Here is a 22,250-nt window from a genome sequence, read left to right as displayed (position 1 = left end):
AGCTAATAACACTGTCAGGGTTACCACTCCCTACATTTACTTAGTTCAGAGTTTCTCCAGCCAACATCTGTTTTCCCTTATTCATACATTTTCCATTTTTTAAAGAAAGGTTCATCTCTTCAGTTTAGACAATCTCTTAAGTCCTCAACAGGAACTCATTAAATAAGACCATTAGGTTCAAAATTCCACATGCCTCTGCATGAAAGAGAAAATTTAACTAGCATCTTACAGGTTGTCTCCATTCTCACCCCCTTAAACTTTGTATTTTTGTATTTGAAACGAGGTACAATGTAAAATTAATTGTAGACAATATGTTGTTCACATGCTTAAAAACTATTTCAAGTTTTAGGCAAAACAGAGACTTAGAAAAGTAGTAGCAATAACTGTAAAATTCCTAAAATATAATACTACTGTCACTAATTAGATTCTGTTTTACTTGATCACTTGAGAAATTAAGAGGCATACACAGTTTTCACCTTAAACCAGAGCTGTGATTTCAATTGACATGGCTTTTGATTTACTCAAAGGGAAAACAAAACTTTAGTAATATCCTAGCTATGCAACAGGAAAACACTTTCCAAGATCATGGATATGTTTACAACACAATGTCATTAAAATGTTACTAAAACTATGTTGACAACCTTATAAATAACTTCGTATAGCACAACACCAAACAGCCTCACATTCTTATGAAGAAATATGCTTGCAGTACAAGTTCAAGGCATCTAAAAATATTAACTTCATTGATATCCTTTTTCTATCCATGTAAATAATGATTTTCCTCCTGCTTACCTGATAACAAAAGATCCCCAAATTCTCCTATACACCATGTTGCCACTTGAATGAGAGGCTGGAATTCCATCTGTGCCGCCGACAGCAAATTCCAAAGTTCGCCAACAGCATATGCCTGCTCCGATCTTGCTTCCGAAATGAGCTGTATAGTTGACGACACAACATCGTCTGGTACGTGATTTCCAGCCTACAAAGGCAAAGATTTTAGTATGTTGTTTGGGCAATAATTCTGTAATACTTTACAAAGGAATTTCTTATACTGTACAGTTGCGGTACTGAAAGATTAAGATGCCCTAAGAAAAAATGGATTAGGGTTGTTAAATACTTTAAACATTATAAAATTTTTCGAGATCTTTCCATTGATCACTACCTTCACTAAAACGCTATCAGATAATTAAAATTACCAGCTACTGTTTACTAATAAAACTGTGGTCAATCTTATGTTAGCCTCTGGATCTCTTACTCAAACTTCCAAACATATATCACACTACATAAAAAGGCAAAGAATAAACAACTATATAACAAATGAAAAAATTCAAACACAAAGTTAAAAATTATAAGAGAACAACTCCATAACAAAGCAAGCACAGAAACGGTCTACTTGTATTTCTTTATAATTAAGCTTTAAATAATTTCAGCCACAGTAACTCAAAAGAACTTCCTGGCACCACTTCTTTAAAATTACTAATATCAATCACTATGATATTAACCAGCTAAGTTAAATATGGCTTATTCCCATTGCAGGACAGCAAGACTTCTTTTAATAAGCTTAAAATAATACAAGCCCTTACTAACACCTGATCTTTGTTCATTTAGCATTTCTCTGTACATCTTCCTGACCTTTCTAGGCTTAAATACATGCTACTATACACTCAGTCTGTCCTTACCCAATTAATAAATGTTTCTGCTTGTACTTAATTCCCCTTTTCTTCCTTTTACTTTAGTTATTAATTTGCCACGTATACAGTTCATGGCATATTCCAAGTCTTACATTTCTTCCTGTTTCTTTTCTAGTTGCTTTGCTTTATCCAGTAACAAATTATTTTTTATACTGGCATTTTAGCTACATATACTCATCAAAATTCTTACAAACAAATTACAAAGCTTAAAATTGCCTGAAAAAACCTGTGAGAGCACCAATCTCTTTTGCATTACATCACGTCACTTCAACATTCGACAGTACAAATAAAAATATGTAAACTCACCGCTTGTACAACTTTAAGAAGTGTGTCAATGTGCCATCGGACATTGGGAGAATATTTCTCAGCTGCTAAAACACATTTTGATGAACAAGATGCCTTGAACTCGGGTTCAGCCTTCTCCAAGAATGCAAGAAGCTCCTTCATCATGGTGCGGATGTTATTTCCATTGATGAGAGCAAAACATAACTCCATTGCTCGCCTTCTAATGGAGATATCTGCATCCTGAGGGAAGCCATTCAGTTGTTTAAACTTAATACTTTAGTACATACTACGATAATAAAATAGAAATGGATTTCTTACAATGCCATACTTATATATAGCACCTCATTGTAGCTTTAAAATTATTACACCTACATGAATTTAAATTCAATTTCTTGACTACATAATACAATATGCATCTGAAGAATGTGACCACACTTGCAGTTAAAAGTTAATAAATTAATCAATCTGCAGTAAAAATATCCCTCTGGCATTCCAATGCATTTCCAATACAAATTAAATGCACATGGGAATAATGAAACATAAAACAGTTTGCCACTGTACACTACCTCCAAAACTTATCATATCATAAGCTGAAACATAACCTAGTTGAATCTGATTCTGTCATGCAAAACAAGCAGACTTCCATATGCTAGCTCTTGAAACTGAGCGAATAAAAAAAAAAAAAAAAAAAAAATCCAAAATCCAATTCCACATTAAACAAAACATTTTAAAAACAGTTAAATCACCTTATGCTCAAGCTCAAACTCCTTACCTTTAAGCATTCTACAATAGTTGTTCGATGACGCTGGACGGCAGAATTATCAGCATGAACCACTCTTAGGAGTGTGTTCAAAGCTACGTATCTAATGTTCTTGTCGGCATTTAGAAGAAATCTACCTAAAATATTGATTGCTAAAACCTGCAGAAAAAAAAAAAAAAATATATAAATTTTTTACCTTTTACTGTTTACTTTAAGTAAAAACTTCTAAGAATCCTCTGTAGTTTATTCACATAACAACCAACCAGAAAAATCCTCTGTAGTTAATTTACAAGACAGCCAACCCACTAAGCAATCAAACGTTTATTAAGTTTAGTCCGACAGGAAAACTATGGAGAGGAAAAAGGAAGACTAATCTGACTGAAAAAAAGGGGAGGACCAGTCTCTTGCAAGGTTAAGCAGAGGAGTTTTAATTAAACAGAGCTGAAGGCAAGTAAAATTCTACATCCTAAAACAAAATGGAAAAAAGTGTATTAAGTCAATCCACCAAAGGATTGCGGATTTAAAATTTACAAGTCAATTGTATGGACTGATCACGTTAAATTTTGATAAAACTGCCACATACACAGCTTTCACAGTACTGTTTGTTCAGTGAAAAAGCTTTATATTGTACTAAGATACATACAGATTATCTGGTGTACAATGTCACCTGACATTATGGTCATACAGATTATCTGGTGTACAATGTCACCTGACATTATGGTCATACAGATTATCTGGTGTACAATGTCACATGACATTATAGAGTCATACAGATTATCTGGTGTACAATGTCACCTGACATTATAGAGTAATCGATCATCAATTTCTGTTAGTGTTTCTCGAAATCAATATCGGTATAAAGGTCACACCCAATATGACTGATAAAAAATTAAATTGCTAAAAATGACACGATTATGCAGCACTGTAAAGATTCTTGAGTGCAATAAGCTGTTTAAACTTGAATAAAAACTAATCATCTTGCACGCTGTTGCGTAACTATACTCACCCTTAGCCCACTTTCACTCTTGATGTCCATAATTGAAAGAACTGTCTCATAAAGTATGGCATTCCCTACATTTTTTGATGATTCTGTGTTTGTTGCAACCTGCAATTAAAATATTATGAGAGAGGGACCTTGCAATAACTATACATTAAAGAATTATAACTAAAATAACCTGGTGTTCTCCAAGGTATTACTGATGCCACCTCAAAACCTATGAATTCATTCACAAGTACAATCAGGTCTTCTTCAGATTCTGGTACATTATCTTTAACTTCTGACCTCAAACTGAATGTTTAAGGATAGTTTTCATATCCCATAGGATAGTAGTGAAGTAGCTATTGTAAATTTGGCTCTAAATTTAGACCCCAACCTAAATTAAACAAAAACACTATCATTAATACCAAAATAGCAGCACTGAATAAGCAGTGTATACAAGTTTCCTTTAAGTTTCATATTGACCTTATCTGCTGAACAGAAGATGAAACTGATTAAAATCTATCATAAGACAAGGACAACTCCAAATACCTTCCTTGTATGATAACCTCTCCTTTCAATGTACTGACAGTCCAAAAGAGGTACAGAAAGCAGCGTAATGAACTACACTCAAAATGGACCAGGTCTTACCTGGGCTAAGATGTCATTCATAGTTTCTGATGCTTCACTGTCACCACACCCAAGAATTCTTAGGAGCTTGAGAATTTTAACCTGAAGAGAAAAATATACAACATTAAGGCAAGTTCTAAGAAAAATATATTTCATCTTTGGGTCAACATTTAATTTAGCCACAAAATCCGACTCCTCTATTATACCTGGATGCTCAATTCAAAATTTATCAAGTACAGTAAACGCAAGGTTTTAAAGGATGTGTCAAACAAACTTATGTAGGCATACTGTGTAAGTAGTAAAGGGTTGTTTGAAAATTATGAGACAGAACTTTCATTCCCTGAGGCTATCTGATATTTATCACTGCCAAGGAAAGCCACCCTTATCCAAATTTCATCAATATCTTGACAGGCCTTACCAAACTTAGTTTGGATAATACCTGGATTACCATAATGCCTTGTTACCTGCACTTAAAAAAAGCATACCTTAGTTTTACCAGACCACTAAATGATACAAAAATTGTAAGAATTAAGTAACTGCAAAAATACTGTCTGAACTAACAATTAGTAGAGTAACTTTTAAATGCTTTGTAAATTAAATGACCAAAAGGAAACTGTAATACATAGTAATATACTACAATGGTTAAAAAGTTAAACTTAAAAACTCACAATTCTTAATGTAACTCGTCAACTTTCACATGATCATCACAGAAACAAATGTGAAAACAATCCTATTCCTCTCTATAATGTTGAAAACACCCATTAAACACTTCAAATTCCTGCATTAATATTGCTCCTAAGTTATAAGATAGTTCTATATACCTTCAACCTTTGAACTTCTTAGTTCCAGAGGTCCTTTATTCCTCACACCACTGGAATGTGGAACAGCCTCCCTGAGGATGTCGTGCAGTTGGAATTTCAAGTGAAGATGCAATGCATCACTACCTAATGCAGTTTAATACATTTTTATCCATTTAATAATTTATTTTTTTCTTTTTATTAAGTGAGATCTCTTCTTTCTGTATTTCCATTTACCTTCTCCTACTTCCTAATGAGCACCATATTCTTTGGAAGCTTGAATTTCAAGTCAATGGCCCCTATGGTGGGCTTGTTCCATTTGAACATTGTGTTCATCATCTGAATAATATAACAACACATTAACCCAGCTTACATACCTGTAGGAAAGGATCAGACACCCCCTGGACGTCGTGTTCTGGAGAATACCCTGCCATTATTAAATTCTTGAGGATACGGACTAAGTTTGGAACAATCTGAAAATTGCAACTCTGTTTAGAAATCATGTTCTTTGAACATTTATTTATAGTACCACTACAGAGAGAAAATTATAAAAAGTACAGCGATTATTATTACCTGTCATTTTCAAATATCGGCCACCCATAACATAGGAAGGCAATGAAGCTGGACAAAAACACATGCAGAAAAAAATAATCTAAAATTTTTAAGTTGTTTCTTGTCTAAACTTATTTTTTGGCCGCCTTTACCAGAGTTCCCCTAACACTGATGTATAAGAACATTGAACATGAGTGTCTAACTTTTCCAATTCTTAACAGGTTTCCAATACAAAGAATGACAAAATGCTCCATTCAGAAGTAAAATTTACCTTCAGATGCTACTAAAATATAACAATGTACATTATGACAAAATAAAAAAGCATTACTTGCACAATCAGCAGTAATACATCAGCTCTTAAACAACTAATGTGCAAGTTGTCATAATTCTTGGGTCAGACCATTCCACCCAAGCAGTAAGCAGTCACTCATAAGCAGTACAGCAAGTTTGATATACATACTTTTCACCATTGGTTAAATTAAAAAAAATTTAATTTCACAATAGAAACCAATGCAATATAGAAAAGCTTTCAACAATTATTCATTAACAACATTAATGTCTATGTTTTCACGTACGAGTTTCCTAAAAAAAAATATATATATATATATATATATATACATATGTATATTTTCCATCTACAGGAGCATATCTAAATGAGGCTAAAACTTTTGTTTGCTGAAGGCATCCAAAGTAGACTCTCAGAAACAAGCAAAAGAGACAAAAATCATTATATCTTAAAATTTGTGGGAAAAAAAAAAAAGGCAATTCTGGAAGCCACTACGGACTTAAAACTATGAAAACTAGGAAGAAATTTTGAGCAACCCACACTCAAAAATCACAAAACATCTATATATCAAACCGTCACTAAGAAAATAGCATTCATAACTACTGCTAATACACAATTCAGTAATGCAATGCCTCCCCTATGTAGCACACCTTAAGAAGGAATAAATTCAGTAATACTTTTCCTAAAGAAGTGAGAGCAATGACAATTAGAAAATGCCATCATCCCTCATTAATAGCTTTTATCAGCACTGTTCCATCTTTATCTTCTCCCTCAAGAAACCTCAGTATCATAAAACCAATGTACAAGTAGTCCCCTTTCTTCATTTTAGTGTTTGCTGCACAAGTTCTTTAGTAATATCATCTCTACCGGATGCTCTGTGCTACTTTACTTTATGGGGTAGGTAATAATGAGTAACCTATTATATGGTAACGCTAGACAACCACATCAACAGATGATTAAGTGGCATACCCATCACACCATTCATAGTTACATCTCTAAGACATAAAATGCAACATATATACAGTACATTAACTATTGCAAAAATTAAGAACATTACTGATCGAAAGGATGCGACTGAGTCCATGTGTGGTGCAGCAAAGTAGTATAAAAATAAAAAATCAAGGTTGGAATCTACACCAGTCTCAAAAACTGGATGACACTAATTTGGTACGAACATAACAACATCATTAACTTCAGAAAATCATGATGTATTAAAATACTCATTGAATTACCAGTAATGAAGTTGTTAATAGAACAGTAAACATCGTAACAGCTCTTCTTTCCCTAATAAAAATTTATAGGACAGAAAGACAGAAAAGAAAGAGGACAATAACAGGCTGCAGACTGTTCTAAACTTACAGCTACACAAGAAAAAAAAAAAAAAAAAGGTCTGGTAGACAACTTATCACCTTGACATTCAAGATATTATGACAACATAAATTTCCCTACCATCATTCATCAGATAAAGTCATGTATTGCTTCTGACAGAAGACTTGCCTGTGCAACAACCGAAGCATCACAAAAAGTGAAAGTGGTGCATAAGCATGGAATGTCCTTAACATCCACTTCTGAATGGTGTGCACTGACATCCAAACTTTGACATCATGTCTCCACTCATTTTTTTTTAAGTTGCAACAAACTTATAAAAGGTTAATGACAATACTGTATATTTCCTTCAAATGTATTCCCAAAATAAAGTACTCTTGAATTAAATGTATCCCCAAAGTAAAGTACTCTTGAATTAACTCATACCTAGTGCAGAAGTACTGTACTACAACACAGTACAGTTCAAAAGTTCTATTTGATAGTCCGACCATAAGTTGAGATTCCATCTAGTTATTCTACATGACCTGTTTAGACTTTTCCTTAGTTGTTGGCTCAAATTAGATATCACAGTTTTAATCAGAAAACTAAGTTTTCTTCTTAACACTATCGCAAACAGCATTTAACTGACAGAGCAGGTGATGCACTGTTACAGGTATGTTTACTTCAACAAATTCCACAAACTATGATATTCATCCATGACAAAATGCTTCAGTGATGGTGAAAACTTCTTGGAATAAGAATGGCTACTTTGACCATCAGTTATAATGGATCAAGCTTAATTTTATCAACACCTCCATTTGTTTCAATGCCTACACAAAAGGACTGACAAGAACATGGGTAATCTATTTTGAAAATGCCTGGAATGGATGCCAGTCCTACAAAATTAGACAAAAATTTTAGTTATAAAATTGTATTTTAGCACAAAAGTTGAATGTAATATCTCTTAACTAGGAAGTTCTATCAGAAGAGCACTCCGCCAATAAGGACGTCATACAACGTATAAAAAGATGAAGGCAAACTTACTAATAAAGAATTATGTACTGTTACTCACCAGTGTATTTTACTATATACTGTACTGCACTTATAGCCACATTCTTCATTAGGGTGGCCTAGTGGGTAAAGCAAAGTGTCAATCTTCCATACATCAGTCTTAGGTGAAAGCTGAATAGCAGGTGTGACCCCAAGGTCACACCATGCTTTTAATGACTCCTGAAAAACACCTCTTACAGTCTGTTTCCCCCCAAAATAAAAAAATTTGTGCTTAAAGCAAGACCTAAGGGAAGAATGCAACAAAAGGACCCCTCTTCCATCAAATTCCCATTGTTGCTAACCTTAAGTGTTGAGCACCATGCTGTGTACAATCATAATTTAGTGATATAAGCACTTTGACACTATTGGTACAAGTGAACATGCACTTTTAAGTGCTATGTCAAAGAGCACTGCCATTGCAATCAGCTTCCAATGTGCAGAATAAGGTGCAAAATTCTCATTTTGAAGAAGACCTTGATGCCATTAGAGTTTACCCTATAAAGCCTATTTACAGTATTCTACAGAGCCTCAAAAGCTATAAAACCAATAACAGGGCAATTACAGCAGTCCTTACCCAAGGAGACCTAAAGATTCTTTGCCATATCCCTTGGTGCCTTGGTTGCATTGCCTTCAGACATATTTTTCATGTTTCTTTTATGTCCCTTGCAACTTAGCTTTCCAACCTCTTTAACATTCTTGTTCAAAACTTCCCCCTTCAATTCAGTGCAAGTTTTTCAGATCAGTCATATCAACTGAGAAATGTTATATTCAACTTGAAAAATAAAAAACTAAGTTATACCCTATGGAAAAATATTTCATTCCCCTAATGCCAACCTGTTAAGTTAGGGAATCCTGACAGTATTTCTTCGAGATTCATCTCCAGAATAAGTCAATTTCGAGTGTCACTTATTGCAACAATTTATGTTTCTAACTAAAGTACAAGTCTGTACACAAGTCCTACACAGAAAGAAAAGTTATAATTTCTCCTGTAGCAACAAATATCACAGCCTCGAAGGGCTTTAATCTGACTTATCATCATATGATTATTCCCTTATGATGTACAATTCATTTGAAACATTCAAAGCAGAACAACTTCACCCATGACCTGTGTTTCCATACAAGCCCAAATGAAAAGGGTCCAATCAAACTCCAAAAACATTAAAAATATTAAATTTGTCTTCACAAAGACCTATACTAAAAATGGAAAAAGCCAAATTCAACTTAGGACTCAGGGCCTCAGCTTTCAAACAGTTCTCAAATATAACTGACGCACACAAGAGAGCCGTATTTAGCAGTTTTTCACCTGATGCCTTCAGACCTCCTGTCACTACACTAAACATACCAGTTTCGTCTTTACCAGTTGTATTTAAATTTCTCTACTGCCTAAAACCTCAACTGTTGGTCAATTAATTACTTATCCGCAAACAATGGCATTAGAAAATTTTTCTCTGTACATCTATCCCTGGTTGATGACACCACTTGAGACATATAACTGAACACCGTAGTGATAAGTAGTTACAACAGCACTGGTAAAGATGAATTTATAAGTCAAAACCTGCATATGATTCTTAACAGAGCAGAGTCACTACAGCAAGATTTCTTGATAACTAGCAAAACAACAAAACAAATACAGGCAGTCTCCGGTTATCGGCGGGGTTCTGTTTGTGAGGGTGTGATGATGAACGAAAATCGCCGCTAACTGAAAATCGGCGATTTTCGGGGTTTATCAGCGCTGTTTTTTGGTTATTGGCACCTCTGTTAGGTATGTATTGGCACCAATACCCAATTATCGGCGATGATAAGTGGAAATCGGCGATTTTCAGCGCCGAAAATTGCCGATTTTCGTTGCTAGACAAGCCCCATAAAACCAGATCGCCGTTAACCGGGGACTGCCTGTAAATGGGTGATGCTGAAGGAGATGTAACGTGCTAAAAGATAAAAGGGAAAACCCCATCTTTTCAACAATTTACCATTAAAAGTGTAAGTGAAAATAAACAGTCTGACCACAAGACAGGCATGAGGTAAATGACATCCTTCACCATTACTCAGTTGTCAATTCCATAAGACAATGCAATTCTTTTTTCTTCATATTTGTGTTTGCATACAGATTAGGCAACAATCTCTCTCTCTCTCTCTCTCTCTCTCTCTCTCTCTCTCTCTCTCTCTCTCTCTCTCTCTCTCTCTCTCTCTCTCTCTCTCTCTCTCTCTCTCTAATAACCAAAATATACCTGTACAATGTGCTCTTAAAAATAAGTGCACCATTATCAAGCCAATAGATTAAGCTGATCCTACTTGACTCTATGCAATTGTGCTGAGAATGTTATGTACATTACAGACAATATTCCTTTCCCATGTCCAAGTCTTGATAAGAGTGTTAAAGGCATCATTAACAGGCATGCTTTTCTCCAAGCAGGGGATTTATAACCTTATGGTCTGTAAATCTGAACATGCATAAATCCATAATGCATTTGCCCCATGCAAAGTGAAAAAAGATGATCTATATAAGAACATGTCTGTCTTATCATCTCCAAGAAAATTCAGGCTTAATTTCTGTGGAATCAATTAATCAACCTTGTTGAATCGGTAAATTTAAATTTCTATCAGAAAAACACAGTTCATTTCAGCTTTATACATCCTAGGATGACACCACTAACAATCAAAAACATATACTAAATAAAGGTTCAAGCAATTAAAAATTTTGATTGTCCCCTTTCTTTGTTTTGAGTTTGTTATTAGTGCAAAAAGTTTAAACCAGTGGCTACACTTCTGAGTTCCACCAAATGTAAAAACAAAAAACAAATTACTGTCACAAAAAACAGCTAATCCTCACATAATAATTACATTACAGAGTTAAACTATAATTACATTACGGAGTTAAACTAAGTCTATGAGATAAGATTCCTTTTGAGAAAAAAAGTAAAGGCATCCTTTAGACAGGATAAGTTGGCTGACTGGTCAACACAATTAAATCTTATAGCACTCGGCCACAGAACTAGTAAATAGGATTATTAGGTAGCACAAGATTCTAAAGCACAATGCAATACCTTGTTGTACACAACACTCCCCTACAAGACTGGTATACAAAAGTACTTGATTGTGACTTGTCCCCAACTGCTACTTAAGAAAACCTTCCAAATGGATACAACACAAGCAGCATACTCATTTCAGTTACGAGACTTTGGTAATACTTCTTGTATGGCATTTTCTTTGATACATGTAAATCTTAGCCCCTCTGGCATTTTCTTTTGCAAGGCATTTTTCTGGGCGTGATACATGTAGAACCTGGAGAGGAGGCTGCATCAGATGATACATTTTTATACTGCAAAGCTCCTTACTTTTGCTTTACACCTTGGGATATCAACACAGCACAAAGCATGAACTGAAAGGGTTACTGATTCCATCTATAGATACTTAAAAGACAGGGGTAGGGAAGAAGAGGTTAAATGGTTGGTAATTTAAAAAGTATGGTATTTTTTCTATCAGTTATGAATACTGATATGGGGGATGACAGGATATTTTACACAATAAGATTGATAAAACTCATATAAATGTAAAAACACTAAACACTAAAATTGAAAACCAATACTGTACTGCACTGTTTTTTACAGCAATGCTATTCTAAAAATAACAAACAAGTCCATGGCCCCATAATTCAGAGCTGTAATTACCAAAACACAGAAATCACCTGCAATATTAAGGCAGCTTAGACCCATTTTTATATTGAAGATCATACTAAAAAATATAAAACACATCTTCATGCACAGGAAATTATCCAACAATCCATATTGAAAAAAAAAAAAAAATCTGCAAAACTACAGTTATTTTATTCAGCTCGAAAGAATTTTGAATCTTCAGAACTTTCACAGCCTCAGGCTTATATCAAATAATCATAAGTAAAAAACTTTCAGCAAGTAGACGAGCCTTGACTCTAACAAAATCGATATACACCAAATATTTACCTACCCACAATTAAAACACCGATAGATATCCAAGGTATGCCGAATCCAGTTTTCATAAATTCAGTATTTCAATTTCTTCATAATTTAGTTTCTAGTATTTTGAGCTTTCCCAAGTAATTCTTATCTGTTACAGTATTCTGCATTGCAGTAAGACTGACTTGAGATCAAAAGAGAATTTATATATTTTGTGTATTAAAATCTTCCATCGAATATAAATTTTTACTGACAACTGACGCAACTTGAATGCAATCACTGTGTACCACAATCCCTTATTCCAATTGAGAAGCATTTCCAAATCATTATAAGGGCCAGGGTCAGATTCTAATTCTACCTGGCATTAGTCTGCCACATCCAACTATTTGAAAAAAAAAAAAAAAAAAAAAAAAAAAAAAAAATTCAAAATGCAACTACATCAATTATGAATTTTCTATTAACCTTCAAGTTAGCAAAACTGGTCCTCATCAAGATAGTGAAATGGGTCAACATAATTGTAATTCTCCTGATTAGGAAAGTCTGGGGAATACTGTATTTGCAAATGTCACAATCCCTTACAATTTCATTCAAAATCCATATATGTATTACCTTAGTAATAAATAGAACTCGGTGTTACAACTTCCACTTTTACAACGAACATTTGCATTCCTAATCAAGATATGACAGGTGGCTGTCATCCACTAACATGTTATGAAAAAAGTAAAACTACTACTCTACACAGTTCATTCCAGAGAAAATATACAGTCAAGTGACCAAATTTAATCTAAATAGCTGTGTGGTGATTCTTAACATTACTTGCAAAGCAGATATTTACAAGCTGCTCAGCAGAAGAGATCTGTCAGTCAACCCATTCCTAGAAAGTCTACTGGATGCATCCTTTCACATAAGATAAACAAGTATATATGCAAGAGGATAAAATAATGTTCATCTCTATTCTGTGTACAGAGCAGACTAATAAAAGACATGCATCTCATGCCCATTGCACTGAACCAAAACAGATGAGCATCAAGTTCAAAAGCAGAGAGTGGGCAGAATTCTCCGCCACCACCAACGCAGTGAGGCCAAATAGAAGGCTATTAAAAAGTTGTATTACCTCTGAATGCTCGGGATCCTAGGGCAAATAGAGGCGCGTTGGGTGGAAGGGGAAAAAACACATGCCACTGTTAGTACAACATAAAACAGTTTCATTGCTGTACTGTTTTATGGACACATACAAACAAAATGCTATGAGGACACCTAAAAATTACAATACAAGATTAGTCAAGAACATTATACTTGCAACAACCTGATATGCATTTTCATTATAAAAGTTCTTATATCTAAATATCTGCACTACATAAAAAAAAAAAAGCCTAACTTGCCTACTTGCATGTCTCCAACCCGCTATTCTTCTAGCAACTTTCTCTCTACAAAGCACATTGATAAATTTAAAAAAAAAAGACAGACTCACACCTACAGTTACCTTTACCCAAAAATAAAAAAAAATCTTTTAGTGATGATAACTATATAAAAATAACATATCTATGACTATCACAATCAAAATCTCACAAGTAGGACCTTGAGTGTTGAAACAAAAATACATCAAAAGATTCTACTCCACTTATCTACAAAAATAATTTTGATGTAGGTCAAAATTGTTTCATGGAAGGGAAAAACTGTTCTAGGTGGGCCAAAAATACTATATACATTCATTCCACTGTAAATCACAAAGCTCACTAGTAGGCACTGCTCTCATACCTTACCATCCAAAACGAGCATCTTCAGCTGCAAACATTTAGAAGCACTAATACAAACCCGTTTTAAGTATGCCTTAACACCAGATCAAAATTAAGCAGACTATTTGTAAGCAGAAATTTCTGACCTTATATCATTGTATAATAAGTGGACAATAAGATTTGTGTGAAAGGAGATTAAACCAAAGTCATTTCATCATGCTTTCAACCACTGTGATGAGCAGCCTCAAGAATTTATTTCTACAAGGAAAAGCATGGCCTTCTACATTAATTTCTTTAAAAAAGAGGAAAAATCCGTAAGTCACACATAGTAATAAACTTTTTTTCTACCTAATACAATGCCTCTCTGAAGAAATACCAATGGGCTTCAACACTGTGCAAGGTGACAGTGTGCAAGGTGACAGTATGTATTTTCTGGTGAATCAAACCTTCACATTAACTGCAACAGAAACTAAGTAGCCAACACACAAGATACTACATAAACAATGGCTACCAAGGCAATACATTAAACACTTGCTGTTTATACAGGCCCTAAAGCAAGTCAAAATTCACAACTGGTCATGGGGGAGACAAAAATTCAGTCTACTTGCTTAACCTGTGAACTATGACAAATGCATGAGGTCAAGAATTTAAGCCAAAGTGTGGCACAAAACCTTAAGTAGGAAATTCCCTTACAACTGTTGTTTGTAATCACATATACCAAAGGGTATATGTGATTACAAAGTGAGCAAGAATGAAATGTCATGAGGTATTCTTGAGGAAGAGTACAAATGAAATCTTTGCTGGTGCAAGGAATCAGAATTTGCTGATGACAGTATTTCCATCATGATTTCTCCAATATTATTTACTGTTGCTGTCCATTTTCAAATCCTTGTTACAAATACAAAGACCAGTAGCTTGACAAGCAAGCACTAGTTACCACAACTGATATCACATGAAGTAGTTTTGTTGATGCAATCAATGGAGAGGTGTTAGATGCCTAATTCTGAAATTCAACAGCCAGACAATCACACCAGCTATCATGTTCATAGACATCATTCCCAAAAATAGGCGTTCAGAGCTGGAGAAACAAGCAGTTGGAAAGAAGTGTATGGAAAAAAGTACATAGACACAAGTACCACAAAAAACCACAACATCCGAGGTACCACTGCCTTTAAGCTGCATAAATGAAGCTATATCACATGTGACCATTTTACCCCGATATCAACTATTTCTAAGGGAAGTTCTCGTACTATCCCCAAATGAAACCATCAGAAAACACATTAGCTGAGACCGACATCACCAAAGAATATTCCATGGTATCACTTCCTAGTGAAAGTTCTGGCAACTTTCAAATAAGCAATATCCAAGATGATGATAACACGATGCATACCAAAATCCTATAACAGCCCTCCACTGAAGGAAGCAGGTCACAACTCTAGTTTTACCATGATATTCATTATTACTTTTCTAAAACAATATAATCACTTCCAGTCCCTCTGGAAAAGATGTAATTGTCAATGTCTTCCAACAACAATTATACTGCAGATGTTATGGATGAAAGTTAAGGCATACTTAAAACAATGGTTTGTATGCTGCATATTATGTTAAAAATTTAATCTATCAAGACTTGTCTACATATTCAACTGATACAGTCTTCCAAGTGTTCCCCTGACTAATCTCACAAACAGTTTTGCACTTAATACTATTTGACTGGTCTGGGTTAAGTGGCAGTTGACAAGGAAAAAATATTATCCATGCAAAAAAAAAAAAAAAAAAAAATTTGGTCCCACTGCCAATGAAAAGGACTGCAACAGAAAACTTGCATGAATGAGTCTTTACATAATGCAAGACTAACAATGGATAACAAAAGTGCATTCACACTGTGTCAAGTAATAACACATTCACACCTCAAAGTGGTGTGTATCTGGAAGTGTAAGATCTGTCCTGTAAGTATATACATCTTAAAATTCAGGTGTCCAAGTAATAACACCATTGCAGGTGCAAAACATTACAAGTCCATTCCAGAGACTTTTTCATGTGAAACATACTCAGGTATTCAGCTGTTTATGTTCTCAATTATATCATTCATACATATCCACAATTATGCAAGTCTACATACTAGAAACAGGATATTGCAACATTTTCAAAATGTGTTTGACCAAAAAAAAATGTAGTAAAACATAAATCTGACAAATATAGCATCAACTGGGGTAGTTCTATTTATCACAGAGTTCTTCAGCGATCAATTTTGCACACTTCTATAAATACTGTTCTTGCTTTAATCCACCAAGAGAAGAGAAAAATGTGCCAAACTAACTCTCAAAGATGAAGCAGCATAATAAACTATGATTATGTAGATAAGTCAAAATATAAATAACAGTATATTGTGACCCAGAAAAACGATTTATTACAACTGTGCTGTGCACTGACCTCACATACTAAGATTGGGAAAAATTTGACAACAGAGCCCTCTACACACTCTGAGAAGCTATAATATTAATCTGCATAGATCTTGGGTTATGCACAGATTGTTACACAATAAAATCACCTAAGAAATCTCTGCACTGAGTTAGTCTGTAAATATTACTGGAATATATATCAGGTGTCTCTGTAAACTCAATACTGTATGGTAATGCACTCAATAACACCAGTATCAAAGTCACCATTCAAAAATAAAAACTACCAATTAAAACCAAATCACAAAAGGTAAAAATATTTTTTTTAACTTTTTCTTTACTAATCTACAAACTTTTTTTTTGCAGTTATCCTTTTGCTCTTCATACAACTAATCATTGGATGGGTTTATTTCAGATATTTTTTTTAAATAGTACAAATGCCTGTTTTTTTTATATGAGGATGATGACTGCCCACATCAGAAAACAAGAAATGAAGGCTTTGCAACCATTCAACAAGTAGTGACAATATACTTTACGTAAAAGTAAGTTATTTTAAAGCATGAGTGCAGTATAACGTTTATAATAAATGATCCCAGGAAGAACAGAAACAACTTTCATGTTTTAAAAACAAAATGTAGAGCATTATTTCAATTTGGGGCTATGCATATATCACACTACATGTGAATGAACAGAACAACAAAAGAAATGGACACACATTTAAAAACTATAGACAATTACCCTAAAGGAGACTAGATTCATGCTCATAGGAAGCAACAGACTATTCTGAGTTCTCTAAAATAACAAAACAAAAAAGCCACAAATTCTAAAAGCTTGACAATTTTCAGCCAGTTATCCTAGAACCACTTTGGTTTCCATGCCCTCCTACAAATCTAAATACAGTAGTATATGAGTTAGCCTTTAGTACATACCAGGAAGTTCCTTGAACACTGATGGAACAAGACTACAGACAATGGTACTGTACTTGAACACGGGTAAAGACCACAAATAGAAAATTATTTAACAACAAAGTTCTGGCTATGAGTGATGCCTCTCTACCACATTCATTACAGTGAAAAGTTAAAATCATCTTAATAGCATATAACAACTACTGCATCATCTGCTACAAAATACAGTTAATGGGTCACTGCACACGTACTCAATTTCTTTACTTTAGGTCACTCTTATCCTTAGAACATTCACTTGCTACATACGACATCTATAACGCTTGTCCAAGTAGGCATGTACCTAACTGCCTTTACTAATGCAAGATAAAGGCAGATTAATGAATTTTGTCCAAATATAATGGCCATATGATCAGCCTCCACCTACCACTTCTGTTCAACGAAACCAAAATCAAGGAATACAAACAAGATGCAGCTCTAAGTAAATTGGAATGTTTACATCAACCAATCAACTTATTTATATTGACCTGATCTCACAACAACACAGGCTACTAAGGCTACAAACAAATATTTGCTTATTAATATTAACTATCAATCATTACAAGACAATGTACAATAACACACTTCCATACTATGGAACCAAAGAACTTAAATCAATTAATCATTCATCCCTTCACCATGTCTACCAACAATGCCCGGTTTCTGCTAATTAATAGATAACACAAACAAAATTCCATACTCAATTTATACCAGTACCTAGCACATCCATAACCCACTTCCTTCCAGGCTTGTCATCATCACCTAATCTACTACTTTCTGGCAAAAAACTTCAGGTTTATTACAAAATTTAATCAGCATCAAAATAGTACTCAATAACTGTCCTACATTAACCCTTTGAGATTCCAAAGACTCCGAAGACATCAAATGACATCATTCACTGAAAATTTTCAATAAACTTCAATTTGTCATTTATACCTTTTATTATTTTTAGGTGTTTTCCATTCTGTACGCTGCAGTGGGCTTTGACACAATCGAATATTGGGGTCCCAAAAATCTCAAAGGGTTTAAAATATACCTCTAATTTACTGGATACTTTTGACTGCAATAAATCTAACACTGAGCAAACTTTCATAGAGATTCATCTGAGGACATACAATAATATGAAAAAGATATTCAAACAGTAAAGGAACACCGTCACAACTTACAACATGAAAAAGAAGCAATAAAGAAAAAACCAAACTATGAAGAGATCATGATCACCAATGTTACAAGTTAAATAAAACTTCCACATGAATATGTTCTTACATATGGGGTGAAAATCAGCATAAGACGGTTACAGAAAAAGGACACCTACACGGAAGCCAATGAAATCAAACAACAAAGTGATACAGCTGAGGAAAGACATGATGACTGCCTCTGGTGTGCCTGGTAAAGAATACTGTAGGTGGTAGTCCTACATGGAAGAGATCACTTTAATGAGGATGAATTATCATAAACATTAGCAACATGACATGATGATCGTGGCCCAATTTTATCACTGCCTGTTAACAAACATGCAAAACATTCTTATAAAAATCCAAAAGACCACAGACTTGTCTGAGAGTATTCCACATAGTACTCCACCCTTATGTGAGAAATAAAAGTTGAGATAAGGTGGTAAGAGTGATATCAAATAAAGGCAAGATTACTACAGTAACAGAATGTTGACTGCTGCACAAAAATTGACACAATCTATAAGAACATGGTGCCTCAAGTTGCCATTTCCAACTCCCAGAAAATTAAACACTGAGAGCTCATAACAAAGTAGAAAAACTCTAAAGCAGTTGTTCGATAATCAACTACAGGCAACAGACATCTTACAAGCATCAACATTCTGGCAGCATTAAACAACACACTTTTCAAGTGTTCCCATAAGATCCAATATATTTCAATAAGGCAACCAACGCAAAAAGAGAACTCAGAACCATTTAGTAGCTACCAATGGACAGAGAGAGAGAGGCAGAGTGACTGCATGGGGTAAAAACTAATCAACAGTCTTAACTTCACTACATGACCCTTATATACCACTAACTATCCTTTTAACTGATATCTAGATTTCTGGAGAGCAAAAAATGGAAACAATGCAAACTGTACCATTGCATTTTATGGGCAACAATCATGTCACCATTCAAGTATAAAAAAGTAGTCCCTAAAAACTACACTATACACATGAGAAAATAGGTTTAAGTTCACTATAAAGATCACCAGCTACTTCCTATTGTCACTTAAACAATTCTAAAATCAAGTAATAATCTCCAAGCACCCAGTTAAAGATAAAACTACAATCACGTAATTCTACCAACTCATTTTAACTCAACTACTGAATCAGCTATAAAACCATCAAAGTATTTCCTATCAGACAATAACAGGGTTAAATTTTTTCCACAGACTAACAATGACATATAATACAGAAGGTTCCTAATATTTCCTCACATTTGTTTGAAGCATACACAAAGAGATTCAAATTACAAAAGGCAACTACATCTGAACCTTCTGGGAACCTATATACAATATAAAAAAATTTTTCTTGAGACTTATACCTCTGAACCACGGCAGTCCACTTTACATATAGTTGTACAGCACATAACTATGATACTGAATCTTAAAAATAAAGAATCCACATTCATGAATTTCAATGAAATAAATAATATATATGATATACTACCACACCTGACATTCAATAGTAATTTTTAAGGAACTTTTATATGTCCAAGGGATCATTTTCAATCTAAGGTCAAAATAAAAGGACAAAATGATTACGTATTTAACCTGCATTTATCAAGCATTTAAAATTAAACTAAATTTCTTAGGCAAAATTAAAATTCTGTCTAGTTAGAAGAAGTGGTGATTCCAATTTATCAAACTTATAATAGTTCCCACGACTGCGTATCAGAGACATACTAACTAGCCTCAGAATTATAATGACAGAAAATATTAAATTTCTTCCGCTGAAGACACAAAAAATAAATAGTCAACATTTCAGCAAGTTATGAGATATGAAATACTGTAGCGAAAATGTTTAACAGCTAAAAAAATTAACAAAAACCATAAAATAGCTTGTAAAAATTAAGACAAAACTTCCCCAGTTGATGCTAAATAAAATTCTGAAGTCTGTAAATATGTTGATTTCTTTTGATTTCACAAAATTTAATGTGAAAATGCTAATAATGAAGCTAAATTAAAAGTACAAAAACTGTGTTTGTAAAGTATGTGTCATATCTTTTGCATGTACTGTATTCATTGCATATCATTCATTCCTCATTCCCCTCAATCTCTTTCCTTTATCAACTCCTAAAATATGCCACTACTACCACTTAGGCACTTAAACATCGAAAATCTTCAGAGAGAGAGAGAGAGAGAGAGAGAGAGAGAGAGAGAGAGAGAGAGAGAGAGAGTGTGTGTGTGTGTGTGTGTGTGTGTGTGTGTGTGTGTGTGTGTGTGTGTGTGTGTGTGTGTCTTGTATACACACAATGGGTTGAAATTTAGTGAGAAAATCCTTCTAAACTATATGCTGTTATTTTTACCTGTCACTGTACACAAAATTAGGTTCACAACATTCACCAAGAATATTTCTCTACAATAAAGTATCTTCAAAGGGCCTCAAACATCTTATCATACTGTAATTATTTTCACAAAACCTCATTTTTCTAAACAATACCCCCTTACTGCCTTTTACAAAGTCAAGCAAATTCTATCAATGCCCTACAATTTTTTAGTGCTACACAAAATCAATTACTCAATGAAACCACCAAACTAGTTAAAATACCTATTTATTCATTATTAATCTGGGACCAAGTATAAAAAAATTTTCTTGATTTTTGTTCTACAAACATGAACCTTTGCTATACAATTGCATTTTTGAGTCCACCAGCATGACTAATTTCAGAATTGCAAACCATGAACAGTATTCAAATGGACAAGCAAAACTCCCTTGCCACACAAGGGAACACTCCTCTTCATGCCAGCAAGGCCTTGCCACTGTACACTGGCTACAATTTACAACAAATCAACAGGGCACGTAGAGTACGCCTTTCATCCAGTAATGTTTTCCTTTGTTTATACCTGAGAACACCAGTGATACCATAATTTGATGCCCTTATCTACAGATAGCCTAATGGAATAAGAAAAAGACAAAAAAGGGTCTTCTCTTCAATAACAAAGGATACAAAAACCTGAAAGGTAAGAAATATGATCATTGTCTATCCAATGGCAAAAAAAAAAAAAGCTTGTTTGAATTACTGAATATCTTTTGAAAGACAAAGATACCTGAGCTTGAGAACCTTTCATCATGAAGAAAGCTTGATCCCAACCAATTGGTTGGGATCACCATCACAATGTTTGGAAAAGATTGTGATCCCAGATAACCCTTAAGGAAGCATCTACACTCAAGAAACCTTCATAAAATCTGTGGCTCAAAGAGATAAACATCTAGCATAATCCATTTCAGATCTTGTCACTTTACAGTATGTCTGCTCAAGAAATGGCTCTTTAGAAAACTTGTATTTACTTACATTTTTATTTATTTATCAACTAATTATTTCATCTTTTTTTGTAGTAACTGATCTACTTTTTCTGTATTTCTTATTACTTTCTGTTACTTCCTTCGAATGAACACCATATTCTTTGGAAGCTTGGATTTCAAGCAATGACTCGTATGGGCTTGTTCCATACAAATAGTGTGGGGTTCATCTTCTGAATAATAATATAATAATAATAATAATTGCCAAAAGGGGGTAATAATTTGCCTAGAAAGAAAAGACTTCTGTTCAAGGGTTATCTGATATAACAATACTGTAATAGCACCTTATCAGACCATAAAATGAAAAACAGAATTCCTGTGACTCAAAAAGCACAAATTCTGATGGTCATACACTGAAGGTCCAAGAAGGTCAGGAATGTTTCTAACATCCCAG

At 34.2% G+C, this 22,250-nt stretch overlaps 2 protein-coding genes across 12 annotated transcripts in view; one reads left to right on the top strand and one right to left on the bottom strand.

The window, feature by feature from the left end:
* Positions 1–22,250, top strand: part of LOC136848208 (vesicle-associated membrane protein 3-like) — an 88,938-nt gene that overhangs the window by 30,049 nt on the left and 36,639 nt on the right. The gene's annotated exons all lie outside the window — the stretch shown is intronic.
* Positions 1–22,250, bottom strand: part of AP-1gamma (adaptor protein complex 1, gamma subunit) — a 45,196-nt gene that overhangs the window by 10,553 nt on the left and 12,393 nt on the right. For 8 of the 11 annotated variants that reach the window (XM_067120521.1, XM_067120518.1, XM_067120526.1 and 5 more), the window contains 7 exons: positions 13,379–13,396; positions 5,517–5,612; positions 4,364–4,444; positions 3,743–3,841; positions 2,749–2,895; positions 1,998–2,216; positions 793–979 (listed from right to left, as the gene is read on the bottom strand). In XM_067120521.1, the coding sequence (XP_066976622.1) occupies positions 793–979; positions 1,998–2,216; positions 2,749–2,895; positions 3,743–3,841; positions 4,364–4,444; positions 5,517–5,612; positions 13,379–13,396 (847 nt within the window). The remainder of the gene's footprint in view (positions 1–792; positions 980–1,997; positions 2,217–2,748; positions 2,896–3,742; positions 3,842–4,363; positions 4,445–5,516; positions 5,613–13,378; positions 13,397–22,250) is intronic. The other 3 variants (XM_067120524.1, XM_067120520.1, XM_067120528.1) reach the window with 1 other exon arrangement.

This window comes from Macrobrachium rosenbergii, chromosome 18, assembly GCF_040412425.1.
Source record: "Macrobrachium rosenbergii isolate ZJJX-2024 chromosome 18, ASM4041242v1, whole genome shotgun sequence".
In the NCBI taxonomy this organism is placed as follows: domain Eukaryota; kingdom Metazoa; phylum Arthropoda; class Malacostraca; order Decapoda; family Palaemonidae; genus Macrobrachium; species Macrobrachium rosenbergii.
This window is presented reverse-complemented; position numbering and strand designations above follow the sequence as displayed.